The sequence below is a fragment of the Lagopus muta genome, chromosome 11 (assembly GCF_023343835.1).
Source record: "Lagopus muta isolate bLagMut1 chromosome 11, bLagMut1 primary, whole genome shotgun sequence".
Lineage (NCBI taxonomy): Eukaryota > Metazoa > Chordata > Aves > Galliformes > Phasianidae > Lagopus > Lagopus muta.
This window is the reverse complement of record NC_064443.1, coordinates 8963163-8989177: the sequence shown is the minus strand read 5'-3', so window position 1 is coordinate 8989177 and position 26015 is coordinate 8963163. Positions and strand designations below refer to the sequence as shown.

At 58.2% G+C, this 26015-nt stretch overlaps 1 protein-coding gene across 4 annotated transcripts; it reads right to left on the bottom strand.

Moving 5' to 3' along the window:
- Positions 1 to 1014: 1014 nt before the first annotated feature.
- CELSR3 (cadherin EGF LAG seven-pass G-type receptor 3) lies at positions 1015 to 25615 on the bottom strand. Of its 4 annotated transcripts, XM_048957084.1 has the most exons (36): positions 22546 to 25615; positions 18370 to 19002; positions 17338 to 17560; positions 17098 to 17213; positions 16802 to 16890; positions 16458 to 16615; positions 16143 to 16306; positions 15867 to 15992; positions 15497 to 15666; positions 15186 to 15371; positions 14963 to 15073; positions 14520 to 14688; positions 14137 to 14278; positions 13841 to 13961; positions 13343 to 13526; positions 13146 to 13247; positions 12552 to 12566; positions 11001 to 11095; positions 10590 to 10799; positions 9960 to 10143; positions 9540 to 9689; positions 9291 to 9471; positions 8862 to 9029; positions 8420 to 8546; positions 8060 to 8266; positions 7794 to 7968; positions 7379 to 7491; positions 6996 to 7075; positions 6276 to 6402; positions 5705 to 5818; positions 5424 to 5560; positions 5232 to 5338; positions 4742 to 4915; positions 4400 to 4600; positions 3160 to 4237; positions 1015 to 2882 (listed from the first exon to the last, which is right to left on the bottom strand). In XM_048957084.1, the coding sequence occupies exons 1-36, from the start codon at positions 25613 to 25615 to the stop codon at positions 2855 to 2857; spliced, it is 9435 nt and encodes a 3144-aa protein (XP_048813041.1). In that variant the 3' UTR covers positions 1015 to 2854. The 4 variants fall into 4 exon arrangements, 2 of the variants coding, with proteins under 2 accessions (XP_048813041.1, XP_048813042.1); XM_048957085.1 differs by lacking the exon at positions 12552 to 12566; XR_007379233.1 differs by lacking the exons at positions 1015 to 2882; positions 3160 to 4237; positions 4400 to 4600; ... (1 more) ...; positions 5232 to 5338; positions 6276 to 6402 and having other exon boundaries at positions 5450 to 5560.
- Between the last annotated feature and the right edge of the window lie 400 nt (positions 25616 to 26015).

Sequence of the window (26015 nt, the reverse complement as noted above, 5' to 3'; positions counted from 1 at the left end):
TGGATTGGGCTAACTGGCCCCGACCCCATGTAGTGTGAAGTCAGCGGGCAGGGCACAGCAGGAGTTGGGGAGTCCCAGTGGCTCTTTGTGGTGGGACAGGACCACAATCTCCAGGGTCAAAGCAGCCTGTTCCCACCCCATTGCACAGGCAAGGAATCTGCCCATGGCAATCACACATTCAGCATGACCCATCACCATGGCCATTGCACGCAGACTGCTCATCCAGCTTTCAGCACCAACAGCACCAAATACACACCCCTTGGTCTCTGCAGCATCCCGACATCTCTCAGTGCCTGCTCACTTGTTGTCTCCCCACTGATTATTTGCTCACCTGGCACTAAATAGGAGGCTGTCACAGGCCTCATCTGGTAGCAACTCATAGCACCAGATACCATTTACTGCCTGCTTATCACTTCAGCTGCTGGCCCCTGTCTGACACTGGCACACCCAGCCCATGGCCACTGGGCCACCTGATCATAGCCCTGCCTCCCAAGTGTTCCCAGCAGCCCTCCCTTGCCAGCCAGGTCTCCAGGCCCATTAGCACGGCAGGACCTAGGGGCTGCCAGCATGCACCACCCATGGAATGGGAACAGTGGCAGCGCCTGGGGCTCAGGCTCGGCCCCAGCCTCCATCAGGCTCAGCCCCCGATAAAGACAGCAGGGGAGGGAGAGTGCTGGTTGACAGCAACCCTTGCTCTGAGTGCTGTGGGTCAATACTGCCCTTTGCTCACATGCTCTTTTCCCTCCGTCAGTAAGGAAGGGAGGAACGGAAGAAACATGATCATGCTTGGTGCCTGCTCTACTTCCCTGTGTCCTCACCAGGCTGCTGGACACGAGTGCTGGCCACTGCCATTCCCCTACAGCCCAGAGCCAAGGGCACTGCAGCAGCTGACTCCACTTTGGGAAGCCCCTCACCCAGGACTGGAGACCTCTTCCAGCCCAAGGGATGGCGGTAAGCTCCCACCACGTCATGGGTGCAAGGAGAGAAAACAGAGCCGGGTGCCATTTTATAGACTTTTATTTCCAAATCTGGCACTTCCATGATACACTTTTACACAGCCAGGGAGGGAGCATGGGTATCTCCCTGCCCAGAGGATTGGGATATGGAGACAGAACAAAAAGACCCAAAACAACAACCAAAACCAAATCCCCAAAGGAACAAATCCAAACCCAAGGAGGGTGCTCCCAGAGCCCAGGTAACAGCATCACACTGGGGTTGAGCCACAGCCATGCAGGCTGCCCTGCTCCCTGCCTGGCCCTGTACTACAGGCACAGCCGCCCCGATGCCATCAGCTCCACCGTGTCTTAATTATTTTTTGGCACTTGTCTCTTGCTCTCCATTTGGCACTAGTGGGCTGCGGTCCCCTTGCCCAAGCTGGAGAGAAACATGTAAACGAGCGGTCCCATAGGGTGTGTAAACATGTCAGCGGGGAGACGGGCCTGTGGAGCTGCTAAGCTCCGTGCCAGGAGCAGGCCCAAGGCCTTCCCCAACCCGAGACCTTGGCCTGCCCAGGAAGAGCCCTGGAGGACAGCAGCACAAATCCTCCCGTGTAAACATCCCAGGCTGCGAGGCATGGCAGTGGGGTGGCAGTAAGGCAGTGAGCACCATGGCCCTGGTGGCACCCGGGGACAGCTGAGCAGGGGCATGGCCTCTCTGGGTGGGCCAAGGGGAGTGTGTCAGCCCCCCAAGCCAGGGGCCCTGCTCCGAGTGTAGGCACAGAGGAGAGCCAGCTGGTGGGGATGGTGGGGGCCCTGGCTTAACAAAGAAGCATGCAGAGCAGCCTTTCCAGAATTTCCAAAGGGCAAAATGCCATTTGTCTCTGTCTCTCTCCATCCAGGCTGCCCGGTGCAGGGGTTCTCTGCTGGCAGGGCCTGCATGCACAGAGTCTGCAAGGAACCAGCTAGAAACAGCTTCTGCAGGCGATGCCTGTCCAAAAGACCAGAGAGTTCCTGCAGATGCTTATTGGCTGCCTGGCACCAAAACAGCCCAGCCTACTTTTGAGCTGCCCAAGCAGTGCCAGGGTTACCCAGCTCTGTGCCTGAAACCCTTGTTCTTGCCCCAGATCATGGACAGGGCCAGCCCCACACCAGAGAGGGCTGAGGGAGGCTGGGCTGCAGGGCCAGCACAGCTGCAGGGCACTGAGGGATGCAGAACAGCAGGAGGACCCTGCTGAGACACCTGGGGAAATGTGGGGCAAGGAGCAGAGGGCGCTCACTGCCTGCTTCAGGGAGGGGACTGAGTGAAGCTGGCAAAGCCATGAGGTCTGCTTAGCACTGTCCCTACAGTCCTCTAGTCCCTAGCACCCGAGGGAAGCCCGAGAAGGGCTGCTAGCAGACAGACGCCCCAGGTCCTGGAAACAGACCACCCGCAAAAATAACCATAGAAATTTCTCTTCTCTCTGATTACAAAGATACAAAAAGGTAGAAAAACCCTCCTCCACCCCCATGTCCTGGGCTCCATTTCTGTCCCCCTGCCCCTGCTCCATGCACGCACACACACATACACCCACACACACGTGCACATCCCATGTAGAAGTGGGTTGCAAAGGAAGAGTTCAGCCCCAGGGGTCTCAACACAACTCTCCCCTGAGCAGGCTCCTGCTATACCTCTCACATCAGGCAGGCAAAGGGAGCAGAGCAGCAGAGAGCCTGGAGGCTCCGGACGTGGGTGGTTGGGTGCCAGCCCCTCAGCCCTGAGGGCAGGGAAGGCAGAGTTGGTTTTTGGGCCTCTGACCGCCATCAGTTCTGCCCCTGCCCCTGCCCCTGCCCCTGGGGATGCCAAACCTTGGCTGGTAGTGTCTGGCTAGGCAAATGGCCCTGCCTCTTCTATCTCTCTTCTGGATGTCTTCAGCCCCTCAGGAATGGCCTTCGTTTCTCATTATTCTTCTCGGAGAAAAGAAAAGCAGCATTAAGACACAGCACTCCCCTGGGCTCCAGCTGCACTCCCTGCTGCCTCCTGGCTACACCATATGGGAACAGAAACCCATGCTACTGTGTCCAAATCCCTGAGTTCAGGGAAGAGGAAAGAGGGAACGGAACAGGGATGGATAGCAGCAGTGACAGTGAGATACGTGGCCCTCCCCTCCAAGCTGAACCCCTGAGAGAAGAAGCCAGGCAGACAGACAGTGCCCAAGACATGGCTGAGGAAGGATACACTTACTCTGAGTCTGGCGACAACTCCGAAATGCTGTGAGAGGTGCTGGAGTGAGGTGTTGAGGGGCACATTCCAGAGGGCGTCAAGGTCTGCATGGCAGAAGGGTTGGCAGTGATCTGGGGGCCTGAAGGAGTGCTGGAAGATTGCACCGAGGACAGGACAGAGGTGTTAAAAGAAGCAAGGATGGAAGATAGGATATCTAACTGTTCAGTGGAAGGATGTCTGCTGGGGATGGCCTCCAGGTTCTCTCTAGAAGGCTGCCTCCTAGAGAGCGGTTCCAGGCTTTCCCTAGAGAGCTGTCTCCTAGAGAGACTCCCCAGATTCTCCTGTGAGGGCTGCCTGCTAGGCACTGTACCCAGAGGCTCTCTGGAATTTGATTTTCTGGAGAGAAAGTCCAGCTGCTCTCTTGAAGTTTGTCTAGATGATGCTAGTTGGTCCCTTGAAGGTTGTCTTCTAGAAAGCAAATCCAATTGTTCTCGAGAAGTATCTCGACTTGGCAATCTGTCTATGCGGTCTCTGGACCCTTGCCTACTTGGCAATGTATTTAGCCACTCTTTTGAGACCTCTCTTACCAGCCCACAGTCTAGCTGATCTCTTGACCCAAATCTGCAGGGTAAAGTTTCAAGGTGGTCTCTGGAGCCCTGCCTCCGGGGCAGTGTGTTCCCATGATCTCTTTGACTGGCCCTAGGAGCAAGTAGATCCAAGTTTTCCCTTGACCCATGTCTGCTGGGGAGATTTTCTAGGTGTTCGGTAGACCCGTGCCTGCTGGGGATAGTGTCCAGCTCCTCCCTGGACGCGTGCCGGCTGGGCACCGTTTCCAAACACTCTCCTGAGTTGTTCCTGCTCAGCTGCTCCCGGGACATCTGTCTCCTCATCAGCATGTCAAGCTGTTCCCGAGATGAGTACCGACTGGCTGGCTGCGACAGGCTGCCAGCCCCGGAGTAGATCCTGCCATAGGAGGCAGCGGGGACAGCCCTGTGACCCAGCGTGGAGGTCTTGTACCAGGACAGCTCGTTGGTCATCCTGCCGACAGACGGCAAGCCCTGCAGAGCTGGAGGGTACTGGAGGCGGTTCTTCAAAATCCCTACATCAGACAGAAAGAGAAGTCACGTCTTTGCAGAGCAGTGGAAAAAGCACGAGAGCTATGGGAGATAAACCTCCCCAAGGACATGACAAAACAGATGCAATGCTGAGCCTTCGGGGCCACATCCACCAGGGACAGGCCAGGCTGCCCTCAGGCTGTTACCTTTTCTCTGCCGTTGTGTCTGGGTGAGGGAGTTCTCATCCCCGCTGGTCAAGGCCAGGTCTGGCTGATTGTTGTTGGCCGCGTCCTTGTTGATGTCAAACCCCAGTTTCCGCTCAGAGCCCCACTTCTGTAGGGAGCAAGGGTGAACCTCACACTCGCCCAAAGCCGGCCAGTACGACATGAGGTCGTTGCCATCCACATCTGGTGAAGGACACACCGCCAGAGAAGGAGAGAATTCTTCTGTGAGGGGTAATGAAGCCGTGGCAAGGCACAGCCCTTCCCCCATGCCACCCCAAGGTACAGCAGACCCCTGCCAAAGTCTAGGGGGGGGAAGGAACTTGCCTTTGGGAGCAGTGTTTGTGGGGTTGGTGAGGAGGCGCTCACTGTGTGCTGCACGCTTGAACTGGCGCGGGAAGCGGCCCCGCAGGCGCACATTCTCCTCACTTTCTGATGACGGGATGGAGAGGCTGCGTTCCTCATCCAGAGACAGGTCACTGTCTGAGTCCGAGTCCTGGTCTGTATGGACATGGTGTGTGTTGGGGTGACATTTGGAAAGAGAGTGGATGAGACTTATCATCAGTGCAAATGGGAAGGACAATTCTTGCCTCCTTCGTTTTTAGCTCTCTGGAAACTAGTTATGCCCTTTCCCATCTGTCCAGGAGGAGGCTGTGCTAAGTGACAAAGCTGCTGATTCTTATTAGCAGCCTAGTTGGGAGTCACAGCCAAACACCAGTGGGAGGACATAACCACGCAGTCACAGCCTACACAGGGAATAATTTAAGCCAGAGCTAATTTGGGATACCTAGGGTTAGACCCTAACCCAGGTGCTTACCTCCTCCAGCATCACGGTGGAACATAGCCACATCGATGTCTGTGGGGCCAGCGTGACCCAGCAGGCTGTGATCCAGAGCTGAGCCCTGACGTGCTGTCATGTTGTCTCTGAAAGACACAGGGTCCAAGCAGTGACACCAGCACGAGCCCTCGGCTCTGCCTGGGTGCTCCTGGCATCCTGCGCCGTGCCTACCTGAGGTATCCCCGCTGGCTGGAGTGGGTGCGGGCAGAGCGCACGCTGCTCACCGATGAGATGGTGGAAGCCCCCAGGGTGATACGGATGAGCCCGCTCTCCTCAAACAGCGCCGTGTTGTTGTAGGTATTGGGGCCCTGGTAAAGCAGAGAGAGAGGCACGGACTTTTAATGAGGTGCAGCACAGAGAAGGACCTTCCCGTCCCACCCCTTAGTAAAGAAGGGACATCCCTTCATCTCCCAACAAGCAGCTAGTCCCCAGCTCTCCAGGTGCCCACTTACCTGTGTGCTCCGAGCAGTCTCCTCACTCTGCCCCTTCTTGCCAAGGCAGGCCAGCTTCCAGGCTTCTTGCACCTCCTCATTCAGCACACAGAAGAGGACCAGCACAGCCAGGCCCTGCAGGGAGAAAAGCCATGAGCACGATGGCTGCAGGGAGAGCCCCTCACAGCAGGTTGGCACTCTGCAGCAGGGACAGGAGGGGTTGGCAGTTGAGGGCTATAAACACAAGCCCCCAGGCCAGTGGTCACGGGAGAGGAAGGAAGGGCCAAGGTGTCTGTGAGGCAGGCAGTGCTTGAGGAGTGGCTGTCAGGGTCCCCTGCAGCACCATCAGCCCCACGTGGGTATCCTTAGCAAGGAGCCTTGGGGAAGCCAGGTGCCAACCTCTTCCCCAGCAGCAGCACACAGGGCCTGGAGCAGCCAGCAGGTCAGTACCTGGGTGCTGCACATCCCTTGCACCCCTGTTGAAGGTGCTCACGGTCTCTGCAAAGCCCCCCCGCAATTCTCAGGCTGATTATGGGGGCAAAGAAATTACTTTTGCCCTGTGAGCCTGCCCTGGTGGAGGCTGGGCAATTACCTGGAGGCTGCAGAGGACAGTGTAGAGGTAGTGGAAAGCCAGGACACTGTTGTTGACAGCCAAGAGGCCAAAGAGCCAGGTAGCGCTAATAACTAGAAGCAGAACAAAGGAGCTCCGTAACGTCATGCTGGAGGGAGAGAGAGACAGACAGGCACACACACACACACAGAGGTTAGCACATGTTGTTAATCTACAGTTTAGTGCTTGCAGACAGAGATTCAGAGGGGAAGGTCTCCTCCTGCCCAGCCCTCCATTCTGCCCCACTGCAGGCACCGCTCAGCACAGCAGTGCTGCTCACTCCTGACTGCAGGCCCTTCCCTTCTGAAGCACACATGGCAAACGCAGGGCCCAAATGACACGGATCGTTTGGAGCCACAGAGAGCAGCTGAGCCAAGCTCCCAGAGGAGGGTGAGTGGGGAATGGTTTCAGAAGGAGCATTGAGGAGAAGAAGCAGCAGGTGCTGAGATCCAATGTGAGTAGATGTGAGGGATGGCTGTCAGGGCAAGCAGGGAAGAGGGACAGGCTGGCAGGGCAGCATGGAGATAGGGAATTTTAGGAACAGTTAACACAGCCACCAGGTGGGAGAAGAGAGTGGCTGCAAGACTGACAGATGCACTGAGCGGCACTCCACAGTGGTGGAAGAGGGAGGAATGATCACTGAAAGTGCTGAAAACTAAGAGCTGCAGGAGCTCTGCTGGGAATTTGGCCACTAATACTCACAGAACCGATTTCTTCTTGGTCTCCTTTTGGCCTGGGGAACAGGACATCTTGGCCACAAGCAGGAACATCACCCCATTCATCTGAAAGCGTTGGCACTGATTAGAAGCCGTGCCAAAGGCTGGCTCTGACCTGATACCCCCAGGGCAGAGCATGAGCAGATTCCAGGTCCACCAGGCCCATGTGAAGCTCCCCTCCTTGCCCCTTCACACCCGAGCTCTGGCCTCCCCCAGGTTTGGCTGGTGCCAGGAGGGACAGAAAGGGGCTCTAACAGAGGGAGTACAGAGAAGGGAGCAGGCAGTGTGCAGCCAGGGAAGGGGCAAGTGTCTGTGGTGCAGAGAAGGGAGGCAGGAGAGGGCTGTGGGTGAAACAGGACAGGGTTTTACCACAATGACGACAGTAATGGGGCCTGCAAAACTCCAGACCAGCTTATCATGAACGGAAATCCAGCAGAAGTCAGGGTTCCCATAGCCCTCAGGATCCAGGCCAACAGCCAGCCCTAGGGAAAGAAGGGAGAGGACAGCTCCAGACCTAGCAGGTGCTCCATGCCTACTGAGGGAGCCATACAGAAACACACTGAGGGATCAGTTGTCCTCAGAAGTCAAAACAGCCTGTGATACATGTTTTCAGCTGCATAGCACAGCCCCCCTCCCCTCCCCACCTGCACACCCTCTTTTAGGACCACACAAACAACCCAAATGGCTGGCTGTGGCCTCACACCCCACCAAGGTGACACCAGGGGCTCAGGAGGCTGCTGAGAACTGGTGTTTTTGGCATGGCCACGGGACAAGCAGCTCCTACCGGTGATGATGGCAGGCACTCCCCAGCCGATGGCATAGTAGAAACGCATGGCCCCGAAGTTGACATTGCGAGCTTCGGTCTGCATGCGATAGATGTGGAGGCCCTGGACGAAGAGCCAGGCAAAGGTGGAAAGGAAGAAGCAGTGGAGGAGGATGGCAATCACTGTGCAAAGAAACTGGGGAAACAAAAACCATTCAGAGACAGTCCCACCACTAACTGCACCAGCCACACCTCCCCCCCAGCCCCATAGTGTGCAGCCCACAGACCTGATTTTCAGTGTGGTTGATGCCCAAGAGGAAGAGCAGCTCAGAGAAGAAGAGAGTGACTGATATGTTGGAGTGAATGCCACGTGTGTTGGACTTGAGGCCTTTGAGGCAGGTCAGGAAGGAGAAGGTCAGCAGCAGGGCCACAAGGGAGAGAGACACCAAGGAGTAGGTGACAATTGCCAACGTCTCCAGGTCACCTTCTAGTTGCTGCAGCAGCAGAGAAACAAAGGCCAAAGGCAGTGTTACAGGGAGACACAGGAAGCTCTCAAACTCTGTTCGTGCCCCACACAGCCTGTTGCTGCATATCCTGGTGGCTAACAAACCCCCACTACTGCCCACAGCCCTGCAGGCTGAGGTTACCTCTCGGTGCGAGCTGTCCATCAGAACCCCAAAGGTGCCAAACTGGGAACACTGGCAGTGGACGTGCGTGGTGTTTCGGTACACAAGATCACAGTCCCTGGCTGTCCAGAAGCCCAATGGGTTTGTCCTGTGGCCACCAAAAAGCAGATAATATTCAGGGGAGAAGACATTGTGGTGTATGTGGAGGGAATTGCAAACAGCCCACTGGCGAGGCTTTTCTACCAGCACTCTCACAGCTGAAATACCAGACTCAGAGCACTGCTGGGACTCCACTGTGCCCTCCCAGCAGGAATTAATCCCCTGCAAGAGGGTGGAAGCCCCTATACCTCAATGCTCTCCATTCAGAGCTCAGGAGACTCTGGGAACTAGGAGCTGCCCATGGGAAGCAGCTCAGAGCAAGCAGCTTGTGGCACAGAACTGGGCCCAGTCATGTTCAACTCACGGGCTGGAGTGGTTCCACTGGACACAGAGAGGTTTGCTCCTGTTGGCCGTCTCCAGCAGGCGAAATTCCAGCACGAGTGGGGTGTCCAGGGGCCCCCGCAGGAAGGTGTGATTGCTGAACACAGACACACTCACAATGGGGGAATTCATCACAGGATTCTTGGGGAGCCTGCAAGGAGCAACAGAGCTCTACCATCACCATACCTGGGGGCTGCAGCCCTCCCTGGGGCATCCCAAGGCCCTGTGCTGACATCTCGGAAGGAACAGTTCTACTGAACCCACACTAAGGGGTCAGGAAACATGGAGCATAGTAATTCCATGGCAGGGACAGGCTGGGAACCAAACTGTGGCTACTGAACAGACTCTGTGGCTGCCAGTCCAGCCAGCCTCTTTCCACCACTGCTCACGGAGGGTGAAGAGGAGGACGTACCTGACACTGCGACGATCCACCTGGTAGCGTGCAGGTAGCAGCCCCCCCAGCGTGCGGTACATGATGAGGATGATGACAGTGAGAGCAGGCTCAGGCTCTGGCAGTGCCTGCCTTGGGGAGGAGCTCTCCACAGTGTAGTTTCCTTCACCCCCAGGCACCGTGGGCACTGATGTGGGGACAGCTGAGGCACAGAAGGGGATGGTAAGAACAGGCAAGGCCAGCACACAGCATTCCCCAAACGATGCTCACCTTCAGCTTTTGGGGGGCTCAGCACTGACAGTGGCAGCACAACGTGGGTGTGGGGGTCCCAGGCAGGCTGGCCACGGAAGAGGCTGCTGTGGTAGCGAGGGTAGCGCCGACGGATGTGTGAGTGGTTCTCCATGCGGTCGATGCTCAGCACTGCAGAAGAATGAGGGAGTGAGAAGCATCTCTAAGGCAGCCATCTGGAGAGCATACACTCCAGGTGGGTGATGCAGGCAAAGGGACTGCAGGAGCCACAGGGAAAGTTCTCCTATGTTTTGGTGTGATGTGAGATTCAAGCATCCACAGCGCTCCTTCCCAGTGCAGCCCCCTCCCCTGTTGTAGGGGTTCAGCCCCGCAGTACAGGGCGATGGAGGCGTGCTCTGCACAACCTCAGCCAGGCCCCACCACCAGCTGGCTCCTACTCACTGATGTTGGGGGTGACGACACCAACAGGGTTGAGGTAGGTGAGTTTCATGTTGCTGGCCAGCGTGCCCGAGTAGTCCCGCAGCTGCTCCATCAGGCTGGCACTGCCGTGCTCGCTGTGCGGCAGCATGGCCCAGTGCTCCCGGTTCTCAGGCGCCAGCACAGAGCTGCCTGCACGCAACAGGTTCTGCATGGGAGAGACAGCAGAGCATGCGGTGAGCCCTTGGAACACAGCCTGACCGCTCATGGGCTGCTGGCACTGTGCCCTCTACCAAGTTTGCTGCACAAACATGGTAGTTTCCCTTACAATGGACACTGCCCCATCAGCAAGCATCATGCAAAGATGTCTTCTCTGCACCTCTCCATTAGGGATTAAGACCCCTCTTTCGCTTTCCCTCCCCCACACTGAGCAAACCTGGTGCTCTCTGCCTTTCCTCCTCCCTCTCGTGCTCCAGCCTTGGCGATGCAGGTGGCCTCCAGCGGTCTCACCTCTGTGGGTCAATGCCTGTGCAGTACTGAGGAGCCCAGAGCTCCTAAAGCAGTCTTGTGATATCCTCAGTCCCTACACAGACCCAGGTGGCTGACAGAGCAGAGCAGCATCAGAAGGCACTCTAATTTAAGGGAAGCTCTCACCTCATTGAAGTGGGCATCCTGCGTGGCTGTCAGGCCAAAGCCATGCTGCCGGCTTTCAAAGGCCATCAGGCGGGACAGCAGGCGGTAGGTGATGTGCACATCATTGCCAAAGTAGTGGTCCATGTGGTCTGTCACGGCCCGGAGGCGGTGGGCCAACTTCTTGGCTTCAATCGTGTTGAGCTCAGTCTCATTCCTCTCCAAGCCCTCCAGCTGCCAGTGGGAAGAAAGGAGAGGATTAACTCATCAGCAGGTTCCTCCCTGGAGGGCATTACAGTTCCAAGAGATCGGGATGTGGGGTGCTGCAAGTCCCACTGCAAAGCCCTTTCCTATGCTAAGAGCCACAGAGAGCTGAGCTCCTGGCTGTGAGCTCTAGTTCCTACATCAGGGCTGCAGAAGTAAGGGGGGGATTACCAGCATGGAGAGTTCCTTGAAGGCAGGTGAAGTACAGTTGAAGAGATCTGGCTCCAGCCAGCCCTTCTCCTCATCACAGTGTCTGACAGCTGAACCTGAAACCAGGAGGAAGAGCAAATCAGAGGGTGCAGGACATGTAGCTCCCCAGCTGCAACCCCCAGCAGAACTCTGCACCAGTTAACCCCAAAGAGCAGCAGTGGTAAGCAACAGGAAGAGCCTGGTGCACCCCAGAGCCATCTTCCTGCTGTGCAGAACTGCAGCTGTTCCACCCTTGGTCTGCACCTCCTCTGTGAGCTGCTGCCATGAGTTGGGCTCTGAGCACACAGCCTGCATATCACCAGACACCATTACACAGCAATGCAAAGAGGAGTGACCTGGTAAGGCTCTGGCTGGAGAAATCCCTGGTTCCTGGTGAGCTGTGCCTGTGTCCTTAGGGCACATATGATCCCAGTCTACAGAAGCCCAGGCAACTCCAGGCTCTCCCTGACTGGCAGACTGCAACGTCTGCTGAGGCCCTTCTATGTGTGGGAAAGCTGCTGCAGGAGTGCAACAGCAGGTGAACTTGCCCTGGAGATGGTGGTGCACTCCTAGAGGTTACAGCAGCCAGCACTGGGTACCAATCCCTGGTTGGTGCCCCAGCACTGTTGGACAGCAGCAGAGATACCAGAAGTGACAAGGGACCGGCTGTTAAGTACCACTCACACCAGGAGCATCACCATGCATGCTATTAGACACACGAAGTGGGGTGATCCCAGTACCCAAGACCCTCCTGAGGAAAGCGCTAGGGCAGGGGAGCTCACCCAAGCCCATGGTGTGAAGAAGGCAGCAGCACGCCCAGGGAGGGGTGAGGGAGCCTGCAGAAGATCCCAAGGCCCAGTGCCCATCACTATCCTCAGTTCCCAGCTGTCCATCTCAAATACCCTCTCCCCAGCAGCATCAGCACAGAGACCAATGCCACTGCAGGTAGGAGCAAAGAGAACAAAGCAACACCTGTGCTGCTGGCCTTTCTTCCAGCACAGAACAGGACCGTGCCGGTATCTGTAGCCTGGCTCAGCTGTAGATCTGGGCAGGATCTGACCCTGGGATGCCTGCACTTCGCCTGCCAGCCAGATAGCAGGACCTTGTGCTGAGCTTTGTGCATCAGCTCTGCCCTTGCTCTCTCACACCAAGCATCTCCCTCCTTCCAGCCCACAGCAGCTCCTTCCCCTCCCAGCCTAAGCAAGCAGGTGCCCACCAGGACAGCCAGCACATGTCCCAGCCACGGAGGAGAGCACAGTAGCCTTCCGTGCCACCCAGAGCCCATGCTGCAGGACAGTGGGTAGCAGGGACTGCATGCAGTTACAGCCAGCTCAGTGCTGTTAGTGTGCTGGGAGCAGGGAAGCGGTGCGTAGGAGCGGTGAGGCCAGGCAAAGCATTGAGGAAATACTCGGTGGTTCCAGAAGCAGCGGGAAAAGTGCAGGGGTGTGCAGGGTGCCAGGCAGGGAGCAGGGAAGGAAAACCATGTGGCGCAGCCCTTACAGCAGGGAAGGAAGGAGGTGGGAACAACCTTACCTGCACCCCTCAAACCTGAGCACGGATGGCGAGAGAACCAGGGAGAGAAGCGACAACAGTTAGGAGCCGAACCTGCCTCTTCCCAGGGCGAACGGCTGGAGAAGGACAGGGTTTGTATTGTCCCCTGGGGCTTGCGCTGCCCTGCAGTCCCACACACCCTGCTCACACCTCTGCCATCAACCAGGACGGCCTTCTCCAAGTGGGGCTGTGACTTCCACCCAAGGAACTCACCGAGCGGCACGCCATGCCCTGCTCCCCGCACAGCGCTCAGAAGGGGCCCAGCTGTGCAGCACCAGGTGCTACATGTGCCCAGCTGTAGTGTCAGGCCTGACCCCAGCCTGGCTGAAACTGAGAGGTGACAGAGAGAAGCTGGGGATGGAGGCTGGGTGACAGCACCAACCCTGTAGGGGCTCCCAGCCCTGCACCAGCCCCCTCTGCTCGCCCTCAGCTTGGTGCTTCCTTCTCCATTTGCTATCTCCCAGCCCTCCAGACCAGCTAAATGGGACTGAGACAGCTTGGGGTGACCTTGCTGGGGCTGTGACAGCTCCTGCACAGCAGTGAGATTCTCCCAACCCTATGGCACCCCTCACTCACCCAAGGAGCCTTTGGGACACAGCACCACAGCCGAGAAGCCAAACTTGGTCTGAGGCCACCACACGCCTGCTTTCAGGCTTTTGGGACATCCATCATAGAGCACTGCAGAGACAAGCACCCCAAGGACCAGTCACAGTGGGCAGCTCACACCAAGCCCCACGGTGCCGGTGCCGGTGCCATGCCACCTCCCCACTCACCCTTGCAGCCACTGGGTGTCACCTCAGCGAAGGGGCTGTCACAGCTGTTGCATTGGCGGCCGATGACTCCAGGCCTGCAGTGGCATCTGCCGGTCTCCTTGTCACAGGAGCGCGAGGAGGAGCCCACTGGGTAGCAGTCACAAGGCAGGCAGGTGTCGCTGCCTTTGGGGCGGTAGTGGAAGTCCTGCAGGGAGATGGGGACGGCCATCAGACAGCCCATGGGGAGAGCAGGAGCCTGGGAGCCATGTGAGTGGGAGCTGAAAAGGGTCTTGCTCTCCTCTCTGGGTGCTCATCAGGGACTCATCACAGAGACCCTCGTTTGCAAGCATCCTACTGCCCCTACTGTCACCTTGCTGGGCCAGAAGGGCTGCAGACAGGAGGTGAGCAAGGAACAGGCACAGAAAGCAGCACCTCAGCAGCTGCCAGCCCTGAGGAGTGGACAAGAATCATCAAGGACAAAGAGGGCTCCAGGGATGCAGGTGAGTCACGGCCCCTCACCTTGCAGTGGCACTGCCCGTTGGTTTTATTGCAGTCAGGGTCAAAGCCCTTGCTCACATCGCAGTTGCATGGTCCACAGGAGGGGTTCCCCCACCAGCCCTTCGGACACTGCTGGTCCATCCTAGGAGAGAAACACCTCCAGTGTTACACCAACCCAATTTCCTGGGCCTTCTGCCACCAGCCCGCCTGCCCAGCAGCTTCAAGGAGCAGGGTAGCAGCAAGGTGTCACACAGCTGGGATGGGAGAACAGCACAGAGCCAGGCACTGAAGGCCCTGCCGTGTGCCACACATCTCACCTGTGCTCGCAGTACTGCCCGAAAAAGTTCCCTCCGCACTCACACACGTAGCCCAGAGGTGAGCCCGGCCTGCGGCGACACACCGACTTGTTCTTGCAGGGGTTGAGGTGACATGCATCCACACATTCTCCCCCATAGTACCCTAAGGTGTTGACAGAGAGCAGAACATGAAGAAAGTACCTTTTCCCAGGAGGGGTCAGAGCACCCCACAGTAGATCTCAGGAGGGATTCTGCCCTCCACCAAAGCTAATACATGTCTGGCAGGGATTTCTAGGCACACAACTAGCCCAAGGGAAGGGCAGGCCGTGGGAGTCACAGGGCAGAGAAGTCTTCTCACTCTAAGTGAGAAGAGCAATGGGGTGGCAGAGTGCTGCATGCCCTACCTGGCTGGCAGACACAGGAGTAGCTCTGCCACTCATCCTTGCAGATGCTGTTGGCTGGGCAGGGGCTGGAGTCGCAAGGGCTGGGCACGCTGCAGCCAGCCTCCACCCGCAGGGCATGGCTGGGCTTGGGCAGCACGGTCCCAGTGATGCTGTCACCCAGTCGCACCCCCTGAAACACAGGAAAAAAGTTGAAGAGCCAGGAAAAACACAGAACACTTCAGTCTGCCCAGCCCCTACAAACCCCAGAGCAGGCACCCTTCCCATCATCCCTGCCACACTGACTAAAGGCTGCCCCCGCAGCACCTCCGACTCCCAAATGCTCAGAGGGAGCACATCTCCAGCAGGACGGACACTGGCAACAGCTGCTAGCCCACGTTTCCATGTTTCCCATCAGTCACCACAACAGATCCCTGGACAAGGAAGGCTCAAAGCAGTGGACTCACCTGTATGCAGCCCCGCAGCCCATTCTGCACCTCGCCAGAGCTGAGGACTCCACCCACATGCAGGTGTTTCACCTTCAGGCCATGCAGTTCATTTCCAACAACCACTGTGTCCTGCAGAATGTACAGAGGGGTAACATGGTGCAACTGCCATCACACCTGAGGGTGTAGGCGAAGCTTCCCCCACAGTTCCTATCCCAGAGCCGGGGTGTCATGCAGCATTCACCTGGTAGAGCCCAAAATCCAGCATGATGGTGATGACATAGCGTGAGTCCCGCCCGCTGCGGACATCCCGCAGCTCCAGCTGGAGGTCGTGCCATCGCCCGTCGTTCAGCTGCAGCTGGTCCAGCACAAGGCTGGTGCTGCGCCCTGAGCCCCGGCTCACCATGAAGGAGAGCAGGCCTCCAGACAGCTGCAGAGAGAGAACAGCAATGGCAGCAGTGAGCAAGATCCTGATCCACTTTGGCTGCCTCCAACCAACCCTCCCCGAGAGCTCTGAGCACAGGGAGGGAAACCCAGTCCTCTGCGTGGCCCTACCTGGCACAGCAGGGTGGTGTACTGGCCAGCATGGGCCTGCAGAAGCACGCCGTCCATCTGGCGGGTCCGAAACGCCAGCCCCAAGTACCATGGCACTGAGATCTTCATGTCTGCCTTGAAGTCCCAGCTCAGGACACTGTTGCCCTGGAAATAGTGGGCATGGTGCATGGCTGGAAAGGAAAGCGGAGATGAGGAGAAGGGACGGGGACCACCAATCTGCCCTGAGGCCTTTCCTCGTGCAACTCCATTTTCCAGGCACTGGTGATTCTAGAGCAGCAGATGCAGTGATGACAGAGCCAGCTCAACTCATCTGTACCCCACCCTGCGTTGCTGCGTGCATCCCCCTGTGCACGCCCAGCAGCTCACTCACCATGGCGGCAGTCCTTGCCCCCGAAGCCCACAGGACAGAGGCAGGAATAGGTCCCCCAGCTGACCGAGCAGGTGCCGCCGTTCTTACAGGGGCTGGAGTCACAGAAGCTGTGCTTGGCGTGGCAGCCTGAAGGTACCCAAATCACCCACATCAGCTTCAACCCACCTGTCACCTCCCTCCAGCCCACAGGGCAGGCACTGCTGGCACCCAGCCCTTCCCTGCTGCTGGTGCAGGGAGATCTGGGGCTGCTCCCAGGGCGGGCAGAGGCACAGGTACCTGCAGTGGTTCCGTTGTTGGCAATGTAGGAGGCCAGGTCGATGCGTTTGTTGTCAATGTACAGGTCTCTCATGCATCCTACAAAGTCCCGGTGAGAGACAGGGAAGTTTTCTGGCAGGTTAGGGACTCCTCCAAGGAGCAAGGGACCTGTGAGGTCCAAGGACCTGTGAGGAGAGAAGCCCTGTGAACTCTAGCTGGCCAGGCTGGGAAGTTGACATCCAGTCAAGACATCCCAGGTGTGAAGGACGGGCTTCGCTGGGGACACAGGTGCCCTGCTCCTCTCCCCACTGCAGGTCACCCCAGTGAGGAACTCACTTCTTGGAGCTAGTCTGCACTCCTTCTGCAGCACACGAGTAGTTCCCAATCTCACTGCCAAACTGCAGGGCCACAGAGGCGTCGCATTCATCCACTGTCAGGATGGCCACCTTGTCCTTGGAAGGGCCCTGAACCACTCCCAGGGCACTGAGCTTGGGCTGAAAGCAAAGACACAGTGTCAGCAGCACATGTCCCCCCAGATCCAAACACCCCACAGCTCACCTTACAGCAAGAAAAGGACAGGGAGCCTGGCACCACTGCACTCACTGAGCACAGCAAGCCGTTTGAGGTGGGTACAGATGGCCTCAGGGGACAAAGAGCTGGTGCACAGTTGGGCACGATACCTTGTTGTAGTAACGGAGCTGCAGCGTGTGCCACTGCCCATCGCTCACACCCCCAGGCAGGTATGGGCTCACCACTGTGCTGGACTCCCCTGCAGGGACAGAGATAAATGCTGCAGGAAGATGAACATGCAGAGCCAATGTGATCTGCACAATCAACACCCATCCAAGAGGGTCCTCAACTCCAAATCAACCCGTGGCCAGGCAGGAGGCGAACTCAAGGTGATCAGCAGCTGCAGGAACCCCCCTCTTTGCAGCTCCCATGGCCCAAATCCCACAGTAGGTAGGGCCAAGCCTACCTGTGGAGTACTTCAGCTGGACCTGCCCCTGGATGATCTCCACTGCCAAGAAGTCGTGCCGCTCGTTCAGGCGCCCATTGTACAGCAGGAGGCCGCCAGGCTCCACCGTGCTGAACCTGGGCAGGGAATCAGTGGGAACACTGGGTGCACGCAGGGAGCATGCGGCAGCACCCAGCATGGGGATGGGAAGAGAGGACAGGAGGTCCAGAGGGCCACCAGCAGAGGAGAGAGAGAACTCACGAGAGGGAGAGGGTGAGGTGGAAACGCTGGCGTAGGCCCCGGAACATGACAAAGGAGCGGGGTGGGAAGGAGCGCGTGGACAGCTCGCAGAAGGGGGTCTCGAAGCCGCCCGCTGGGCACTGGCAGCGGAAGCCCCCGTCGGCGCCATTGGTGCAGGTGCCCCCGTTGTGGCACACGCCGGGCTGGCAGCGCCCCGAGCGGCTGTCCACCTCGCAGTTCTCACCTGTGAGAGACAGAATGGGGAGTGTGGGATGTGTGCCCTCAGCTGCTCCTCACCCACGGCACCAGGAGCTCCCTAGCCCTGCAGGTGGGTGCTGGCACTTGGGCCAAGTAGAGAGGAACCCAGCTGGGTGAGGAAACCGACCACCTTGAACCTTGCTCACCTCCAGTGAAGGGCTGGGAACTCCTCCCTGCTTCCTCAGTGCCCACAGCTGACCTCAGGGCCAGCCCACCAGGTTTACCTGGCCTCTCTTCAGCTGGCTCTGCTCACCCAAAGGCCCTGGCGAGGCTCACAGCAGCGCAGTAACCAATTGCTCAGCCCTACGCCCCAGGCCTGGTTCCCATTGCTTGCTCACACACAAGGAGGAGGATGCGGAGACAGCATGAAGTGACAGTGAAATGAGCTCATTAACCCTTCTGCTAATGGCTGTTCACGCTTCAAATGCCAGGGGTTAATTACCACTGACTCCGCTTATCTCACCAGGAGCTGAGCAGCACTGAGGCAACCATCTGCTGCCGCACTCCCCTGCCTCCCTTGTAGCCACAGGCCACCTTCTCTCACCCCATGCTGACAGTGGCTGGGCACAGGTCTCCATGGCCTGGTGGGGCCTAGTGTGGCTGCAAGGCACTGGGGGGGAGTCCCAGGGGCCAGGATGGATCCTGCCCAGTGAGACAGCGGGCCCTCCCTGTCCAAGCTCAGGGGGAAGGCTGAAGCTTCCCATCGTGTTAGTGTGTCACCGGCTTAAAACTGCTTTGGATGGTCCTGGAGCCCATGGGAGGGGGACAGCTGGGGAGCCCCTGGCTGGCACTCACCACTGAAGTGCTGGCGGCACACACAGGTGTAGCCGCCCTCCTTGCGCGTGCAGGTCCCTCCGTGCAGGCAGGGGTTGGAATAGCACAGATTGATCTCCGTTTCGCAGTAGTCACCAGTGAAGCCCTGCGGGCAGCGGCACCTCAGGCCAGTAATGGGGTGGATGGGGCGGAACAGAGTGGACGGGGAGGTGATGAAGGGCGCAGAGCTGTCAAACTTGAGGACAGAGATACACTTCATGTAGTTCTGGCAGGGCTCCCGCAGGCAGACGTTATCATCAAAGGGCAGCACCTCCAGCATGGAGGCTCCCGTCAGCGCCATGCGCTTCATGTACAGCTGCTCCTGCAGCTCCTCCGAGCTGAAGTAGTGCCCACCCCGCGGTGCCAGGGCCGAGAAGCTGACGTTGAGCACTGTGCCACCCACGTCCGTGTCGTTCTGGATGTTGAAGATGAAGACATCCTCCTTGGGCGTCGCAAGCACAGTGGCCACCCCTTCCAGGAAGGTGGCCAGCAGCGGGGAGAGGAAGCGCTCCTGCCACATGTTCTCCAGGCGCACTGTGATGCTGTTGGCCAGCATGTCCTCTGTGATGATGATCACCCGCAGAACACACTGGGCTGTCACGCTGTGGATGCCGTCTGCGGGACAGAACAGAGATGTGCTGCAGGTCTCCTCCCTCCTGGCTCAGTGTATGAATACAGTGTGCTGCATTCTTGGCTAAGAAACCTTGAAGTTGTAGCCCAAGGAGTAACCTGGGTGCTACCTGCACCAGGCTCTCCTCTGAGATAACTGCCAGGTTCCTTCCTCATTCTGGATCTGGGCAGCCGACTGAGCTCTCACAACAAGGATGCTGCTGAGCAGCAGGCAGAAGGCAGCCACAGCAGGAGGTTGGACAAACACTGGAGCCAGTGCCAGCACCCGGGGTGCTTTACTCCCCCACTGCCCCCCTCTGTGCTGCCCTTACCCACTCTCTTCCTGCCATCTCTTTCCTCTCTCCTCCAGGGCCTCCAAGGCTTTTGTGCTGGTCTCCCTGCTTCCCCTGTCTCAGCATCTGCTCCACATCCCTTCTTCTCCAGGCCCACCTCCGGTTTGTTTAATTCTCTTTCATCTATATTTTCCTTGGAAACCATCTCCCCGCCCCTCAGGGCCTCACACCACGTGAACCACCTCCAAGGCAGCACAATGCGCCCTCCTTTGTGGCCCCAGAAACATCTACTGAGGCCCACCAGGAACCCCACTAACCTGGCAAAAGACAGCAACCCATCTCCCAGGTCATTCACATCATTCCAACACCATCAGCCCCACACGTCAGCAGCGCAGGGTGATCATCCATGACTCCATCTCCCACTCTACATTCACCAAGCCCCAAACCCAGTGTTTCTTTGGAAACTCTGCTCTCCATCATCATCACCACTCCGAGACACAATTTGAACTAGCATTTCTCAGCAGGAACACCTTCTATAAGGTTCACCTCGCAGCCAAGGCCACCTCCTTGTCAGCTCCATGCAAGAGGAAGCAGATGGTTGGAAGAATGACCCTCTGTAAATGAAAGGGGGATAAAAAGAAGAAAACAAAAAGCTACCAAAAGAAAACCCAAAGCTGGCTGGAGGCACTGACCCCCATGGGAAGTATTTTAATCACGGATGCTCAGCCTTCCTGATTAAATCCTGTGGCTGGAGAGCTGGTGCCTGGTGAATATTCATGCAGCAGTAAGAGGTACCCCAAAACATGCCTGCAGGACAAGGAGAAAGGCCTGAGGCTCTGATCACAGTGCTGGGCAGTGCCAGGTCAGCATAGCTGCAATTCCCAGAGTGACATCTAACAGCTTCAAAAGCAGCGCAGCCAGAGACAGACCCCATCGCCCCTGTCCTCCTCACTGCTCCCAAGCCTCCTGTGCAGCACCCACCCGAGGGACTTTGGTGTCCTGTCACCAACAGGGCACACTCAGGCTTTCGACCACTCCTCCATCCTACAGGCCAAGAAGCCACTGGAGGCCATTGTGTGAGCCCCACTGCCACGTCTGGTTGCCATCAGCATGGCATGGCCAAGCCTCACTAAAACCCCACAGGGCTTCTGCAGAACTCTCTCTCAGAAGTAAATCATAATTCCCAAGACAGCGCTATGAATGTCGTTCTCCCAGCATCAATAAAGACAGGGACTGAAGTATAATAACCAAGAAGACATCAGACCCACTCCCTAACCAGGAACAGAAACCCGCATTTCTCATCACAAGTCACGGTCAGCTCCTCCGGCTATAGGGGACCTAACAGGGAGGAGGTTCCTGAGACAGGGCTCCTGAGGAGAGAAGCGATACAAGTTGCAAAAGGGAGAGGCAGCCCTGGGACTCGTGCCTGACTTGAGAAGAACGCCGATCCGCTCAGCCCCCGGAATGAGGGCGGCTCGGAATGAGCAGCCATTTCCAGCACGCACGGCGCCCACGTGGCTGCGAGGAGCTGTCCGTGGTGCTGAGCCCGGTGGGTCCCCCAGAAAGGCGCTGGTTTGCGGTGGCCGCCCTGTCCCTGCGAGCCCCCAAGCGCAGCGGCACCCAGCTACGAGCTCGTTGCCTTCCCTCAAGAGGAACGAGCTGGGCTGGGGCAGACAATGCAGCCCTGGAGCTGCACGGCTACGGCGCCGGGGGCGGACGGGCTGTCGCTGGAAGCCTGAACAATGAAGAAGGGAGCAACAAGCCAGCTCTCCGCAGCTCTGTCAGAGCCAACAAAGGCCTGCTTCCCACTGCCTCGCTGTGTTCCCCCTCTCTCCCCCCCCCACTGCACGGCTCTTCCCCCTCCATTCTCCCCTCTGCTAGTGCACCTCTCCTATTCTCCCATCCTGCTAGAAGATGACGACACACTAATTGCAGGGGCCCTCTCGCTGCCAGGCAGCTCAGCGCAGGACTTTGCAATGTGATTTTCTCCTGCCTTTGTGAGGGGTTAAGTGTGCAAGGAGGCTGGGCTTGCAGAAACACACTGGGAAAGAAGCTGAAAAGGTCAAAACCAGCCCCCACCTCCAGCAACCAGCATGCGTGTGTGTGTGGGGCCAACCAGCCCTGCAGCTACAATTAGTCCCCAAAGAGACTAATTCCACCGATGGCTAGAGCTGGCCATGCCCTGAACAGGTCTGCTAGAGCCATCACTCCATCTTTTGAAATATTTTTTCCTCCTGCTGAATAAGCTGGATAGAATGGGGGTGGGAAGGGTGTCAGCTGGTAGTCAGGGGAGAACTGCAATTTAAAGCACAGTTCTCAAGCGTGCTTTGTGATTCACTGTTTGGGCCCTTCAAAGAGGGCTCCTGCCCTCCCTTCCCCAGAGCTGCTCCTTGTTTCAGCACTGGATGGATGGATGCCTCCATTTCAGATGATGCATCCACAAGCAAAGAAAGGCTTGCAGTGCTAGCAAAGCTCAGGCAGCTTCACACACAGACACTACCTCAAATTCAGACAAGCCCTGGGTTGATCTGTGCCCCACCCCCTCCTAGCGAGAGGTGACCGTTATGCTTCCCCTAACCACTCCAGGGAGCCACCACCAGCATCTGCATTTGGATACTCCAGCAACACAATGGGAGTTTTAAACACCTCTCTCCGAAGTCCGTTACAGTCATTATATGCAATGCGAAGTTGACTTCAGAACACAGACCCCAAAATTTAGAAGCCACAGGCATCAATAGATGTCATGGCCAGAACCCAGACCTGAATTGTTTGCTTAATGGTACCCTCCAGCAGTCCAGCCCATCCCTCTCCAGTGCAGCTAGGAAATGCATCCTTTCCTGGCGAGGAGAACTCGCCTGGGGCTCGGAGTAGCGTGGCCAGCTTGGCCACCCCAGGAACACACAGTTTGCTTGGCCAGCACCCCAGGGCATACATCACTGATTCACTGGTGACAGCATCTCCAAAGGTGTCTTGCTGGCAGCTAGATGAGATCCTCACAGCTGAGTAACGATGCTTTGTTCTTTCACACCACCAGTGATCTCAGCCCCTTTGCAAAATGCTCTCCTACAGCATGCAACCCTTTCCAAGATTCCCAGACCCTTCAGCATTTCCCGATTTGACGTAATTCCCCATCCAAACCTTGTTGTCAGTCCCAGCCCACACAGATTCACAATGGGCTGCCATGCAAAGAGGGACTGTGCAAAGCCCCCCAGGGGATAACACCCCAAATCATGCATTTAAAGGTTTGCATGCCTACCTGTGACAGTCACCAGCATGGAAGCCACGAGTGGACGGTTGTTGTCCAGCTTACGGCTCAGCCTCAGCTCCCCACTCGACTGGTTTACAATCAACAAGTGCAGTTCATTTCCCCGTTCAAAGGTGTAGAAGAGACGGTCAGACACATCTGGATCATACGCTGGAACCTTCCCTATGACTCCGGAGGGAAAGGTATTGGATTTATTGGACACATAGTTATTGAATAGGATCTGGAAGTTCTTGAGAACAGGGCTGTTGTCGTTCTGGTCAATGAGTTTGATGTGCACCGTGGCTCTGCTGACCAAAGGGGCAGAGGTGGCCTGCACTACAATCACATACTCTGGTTTTGTCTCATAATCCAGGTCTATCAAAGCCGTGAGCTCTCCAGAGAAGATGTCCATCTGGAATATCTCAGGGATGTTGCCTTCCACAATTTGATACATTATCTGGGCGTTGGGTCCCTCATCCGGGTCAATGGCTGTGATTTGAGCCACAACAGAGCCTACAATGCTGTTCTCTTTTACCAAGACCTCAAACTCCTCAGCTGGAAAGACGGGGGCATTGTCGTTCACATCCTGAATGGTCACTTGGATATGGACAGGAGTTCGCTGAGCAGGGATGCCCCTGTCCACAGCATATGCAGTCAACTCATAGACCGGGACATTCTCCCGGTCCAGCCTGCGGACAGTGCGAATGATCCCTGAGGTGGGTTCTATGGTGAAGTCTCCATCCCCATCCTCCCCGTTCTGGAAGGTGTACTGTACTCTCCCATTGGTGTGGGCATCCCGGTCGGTGGCAGAGATCTGGAGCACGCTGGTGAAAGGAGGTGCGTCCTCAGAGATCACGCCCTGGTAATGAGTGCTGACAAACTGGGGCGCATTATCATTAACATCATTCACCATGATTTCAACATAGGTAGTGTCTGCTTTCTGGGGGATCCCGTTGTCTTTGGCTGTGATAGCCAACGTGTAGGTGACCTGGTCCTCATAATCCAGCTCTGCCTGGAGAGTGATGGCCCCCGAGTCCGGATCGATGCGAAACTGAGGGACGTTGTCTTCTAGGTAGTACGTGATGCGAGCGTTTTCCCCCACGTCATCATCTGTGGCACTGATCACCACCACAGTGCTGCCCACGGGCCGGTCCTCATTGATGCTCACAGAGTAGTGCGCACTCTGGAATACCGGCCTGTGCGTGTTGGCATCAGTGATGTTGATGTGCACATGACAGTTGTCCCGCAGCGTGCGGTCGGAGGCCGTCACAGTGAGCACGTAGCGCCGCTCCTGCTTGTAGTCCAGCGGCAGGGACAGAGTGATGATCCCCACTCCGCCCTGCGTGCTGATAGCAAAGCGGTTCCGCGTGTTGCCTCCTGTGATCTGGTAAGTGATGGCACTGTTCACGTCCCGATCGATTGCCGTGACACTAAGGACGCTGGTCCCCACAGCCGCATCCTCATTCAGGCGAATAAAGTACTCCTTCTGGGTGAACTCGGGGCGATTGTCGTTGACATCCATGACTGTGATGGTGACGCTGGCGGAGGCAGATAATGATGGAGAGCCGTGATCACGAGCCTCCACCCCAAAAAAATAGTGCTCTACCAACTCCCGGTCCAAAGGCCCGCTGACCGTGATCCATCCTGTGGCACTGTTCACCACAAAGGGTGTGTCGGCCGAGACCCCGGTCAGCTTATACTCCAGACGTGCATTCTCGCCATAGTCTGCGTCCACAGCCTGGATGTGGATGACGGAATGGCCGAGAGGCGCGTTCTCCAGGACGGAGATTTGGAAAGGGGTGCTGACAAAGATGGGGGCATGGTCGTTGATGTCCACCACCTGGATGCTGGCCATGCCGGTGTTGTTGGAGAGCGGCGGGCGGCCCGCATCCTGCGCCCGGATCCTCAGGGCATACTCGCGCTCCACCTCAAAATCCAGCGGGGCAACGACCTGGATCTCCCCAGTGACACTGTCGATAGAGAACTGGCCCCGGCTGTTCCCACTGATGATGTTGTAGTGGACGAGTGCGTTGTTGTCCTTGTCCAAATCGGTGGCGGTGACGCGCAAGATTTCGGTGTGTGGCCGTATGTCCTCCCTCACCTGGACGATGTAGCGCTTCTCACTGAACTGCGGCGTGTTATCGTTCTCATCGAGCACCGTGATGTACACCTTGACGGTGGCAGAGCGAGGTCCCGGTTCCCTGCCCTGATCGTTGGCTTCCACCACTAAGGAGTACCTCTCCATCTTCTCCCTGTCCACCGGCCCGCTGGTGGTGATGAGCCCAGAGCGCGGGTCGATCTCGAAGACGGCGTGGGCCGCCCTCTCGTTGACGAAGCGGTAGCGGATGTTGGCGTTGGGCGGCGAGTCGACATCGGTGGCACGCAGCTGCAAGATGGGGTAACCCTCCTCCACATTCTCTCGGATGGTCTCCCGGTACTCGCCCTGCTCGAACACCGGGTCGTGGTCGTTGCGGTCGGCCACGGCGATGGCCACCATGGTGGTGGCAGACAGACGGGGCGCCCCGTGGTCAGCGGCCGTCACTCGGAAGTAGTGCAGCTCCATGCTCTCGCGGTCGAGGGCTTGGGTGGTGGTAATGAGCCCGGCGTGAGGGTCGATGCTGAAGAGCTCCAGCGAGCGGCTGTTCATCAGCGCGTCCATGGAGTACACCAGCCGCCCCGCCTCGCCCCCGTCGGGGTCCTGCGCCGCCACCGCTACCACGGCCGTGCCCGCGGGCTGGTTCTCGGCCACCTCCGCCTGGTAGTTGTACTGCGGGAACAGCGGGTGCCGGTTGGGGGCCGCCCGACGCCCCCTCCGCGGTCTCGGCTGGGCGGCGCGGGGCGGGCAGCGCGGCGGGGAGCGGCGGCGCGGAGCCGCGGGCGGCCCCGGGGGAAGGGCGGCCGCCCCAAAGCGCGGCGCGGCGGCGGGACGGCAGCCCCCGAGACACGGCGGCCCCCGGCCCGGCGGAGCGGCGGCCCCCAGCCCGGGGGGAAACAAAGGGAGCAGCAGCAGCGGCAGCAGCGGCAAAAGCGGCGGCCCCCGCCGGGCTCGGCGGCGGCTCGGCGGCCGCTCCTCCGCCGCCATGCTGCTCGGCGGCCGCCGCCCGGCCCGGCCCGGCCGCACGGCGCTGCTCTCGGCACCGCCCCCCGCCCCGCGCCGCGCCGCCGCCGCCGCCGGGAGTGGCGGCTCCTCCCGCATCCCAACATGGCCGCCCCGCCCCGCCGCCATCTTGGGGAGGGAGGAGCGGCGGTGCGGGGTTGCCCGCCGCCGGCCGGGGACGGGGCGCCGCTGCGGGCCGGCGGAGTGGGGCGGACGCGCGGTCCCATCTTCCCAGGGCGGCTCCGCGTGGGCTTTCTTACGGCCCGGCTAACAAAGATCGCGGCCTCGTACGTGTAACGGCCCGAGGGCGGGCGGGCTCGCGTCCTCGCGGGCGCTCGGCATCCCGCGCTGCCGCACCGCAGCGTCTGCCGTCACGGAGCCCCAG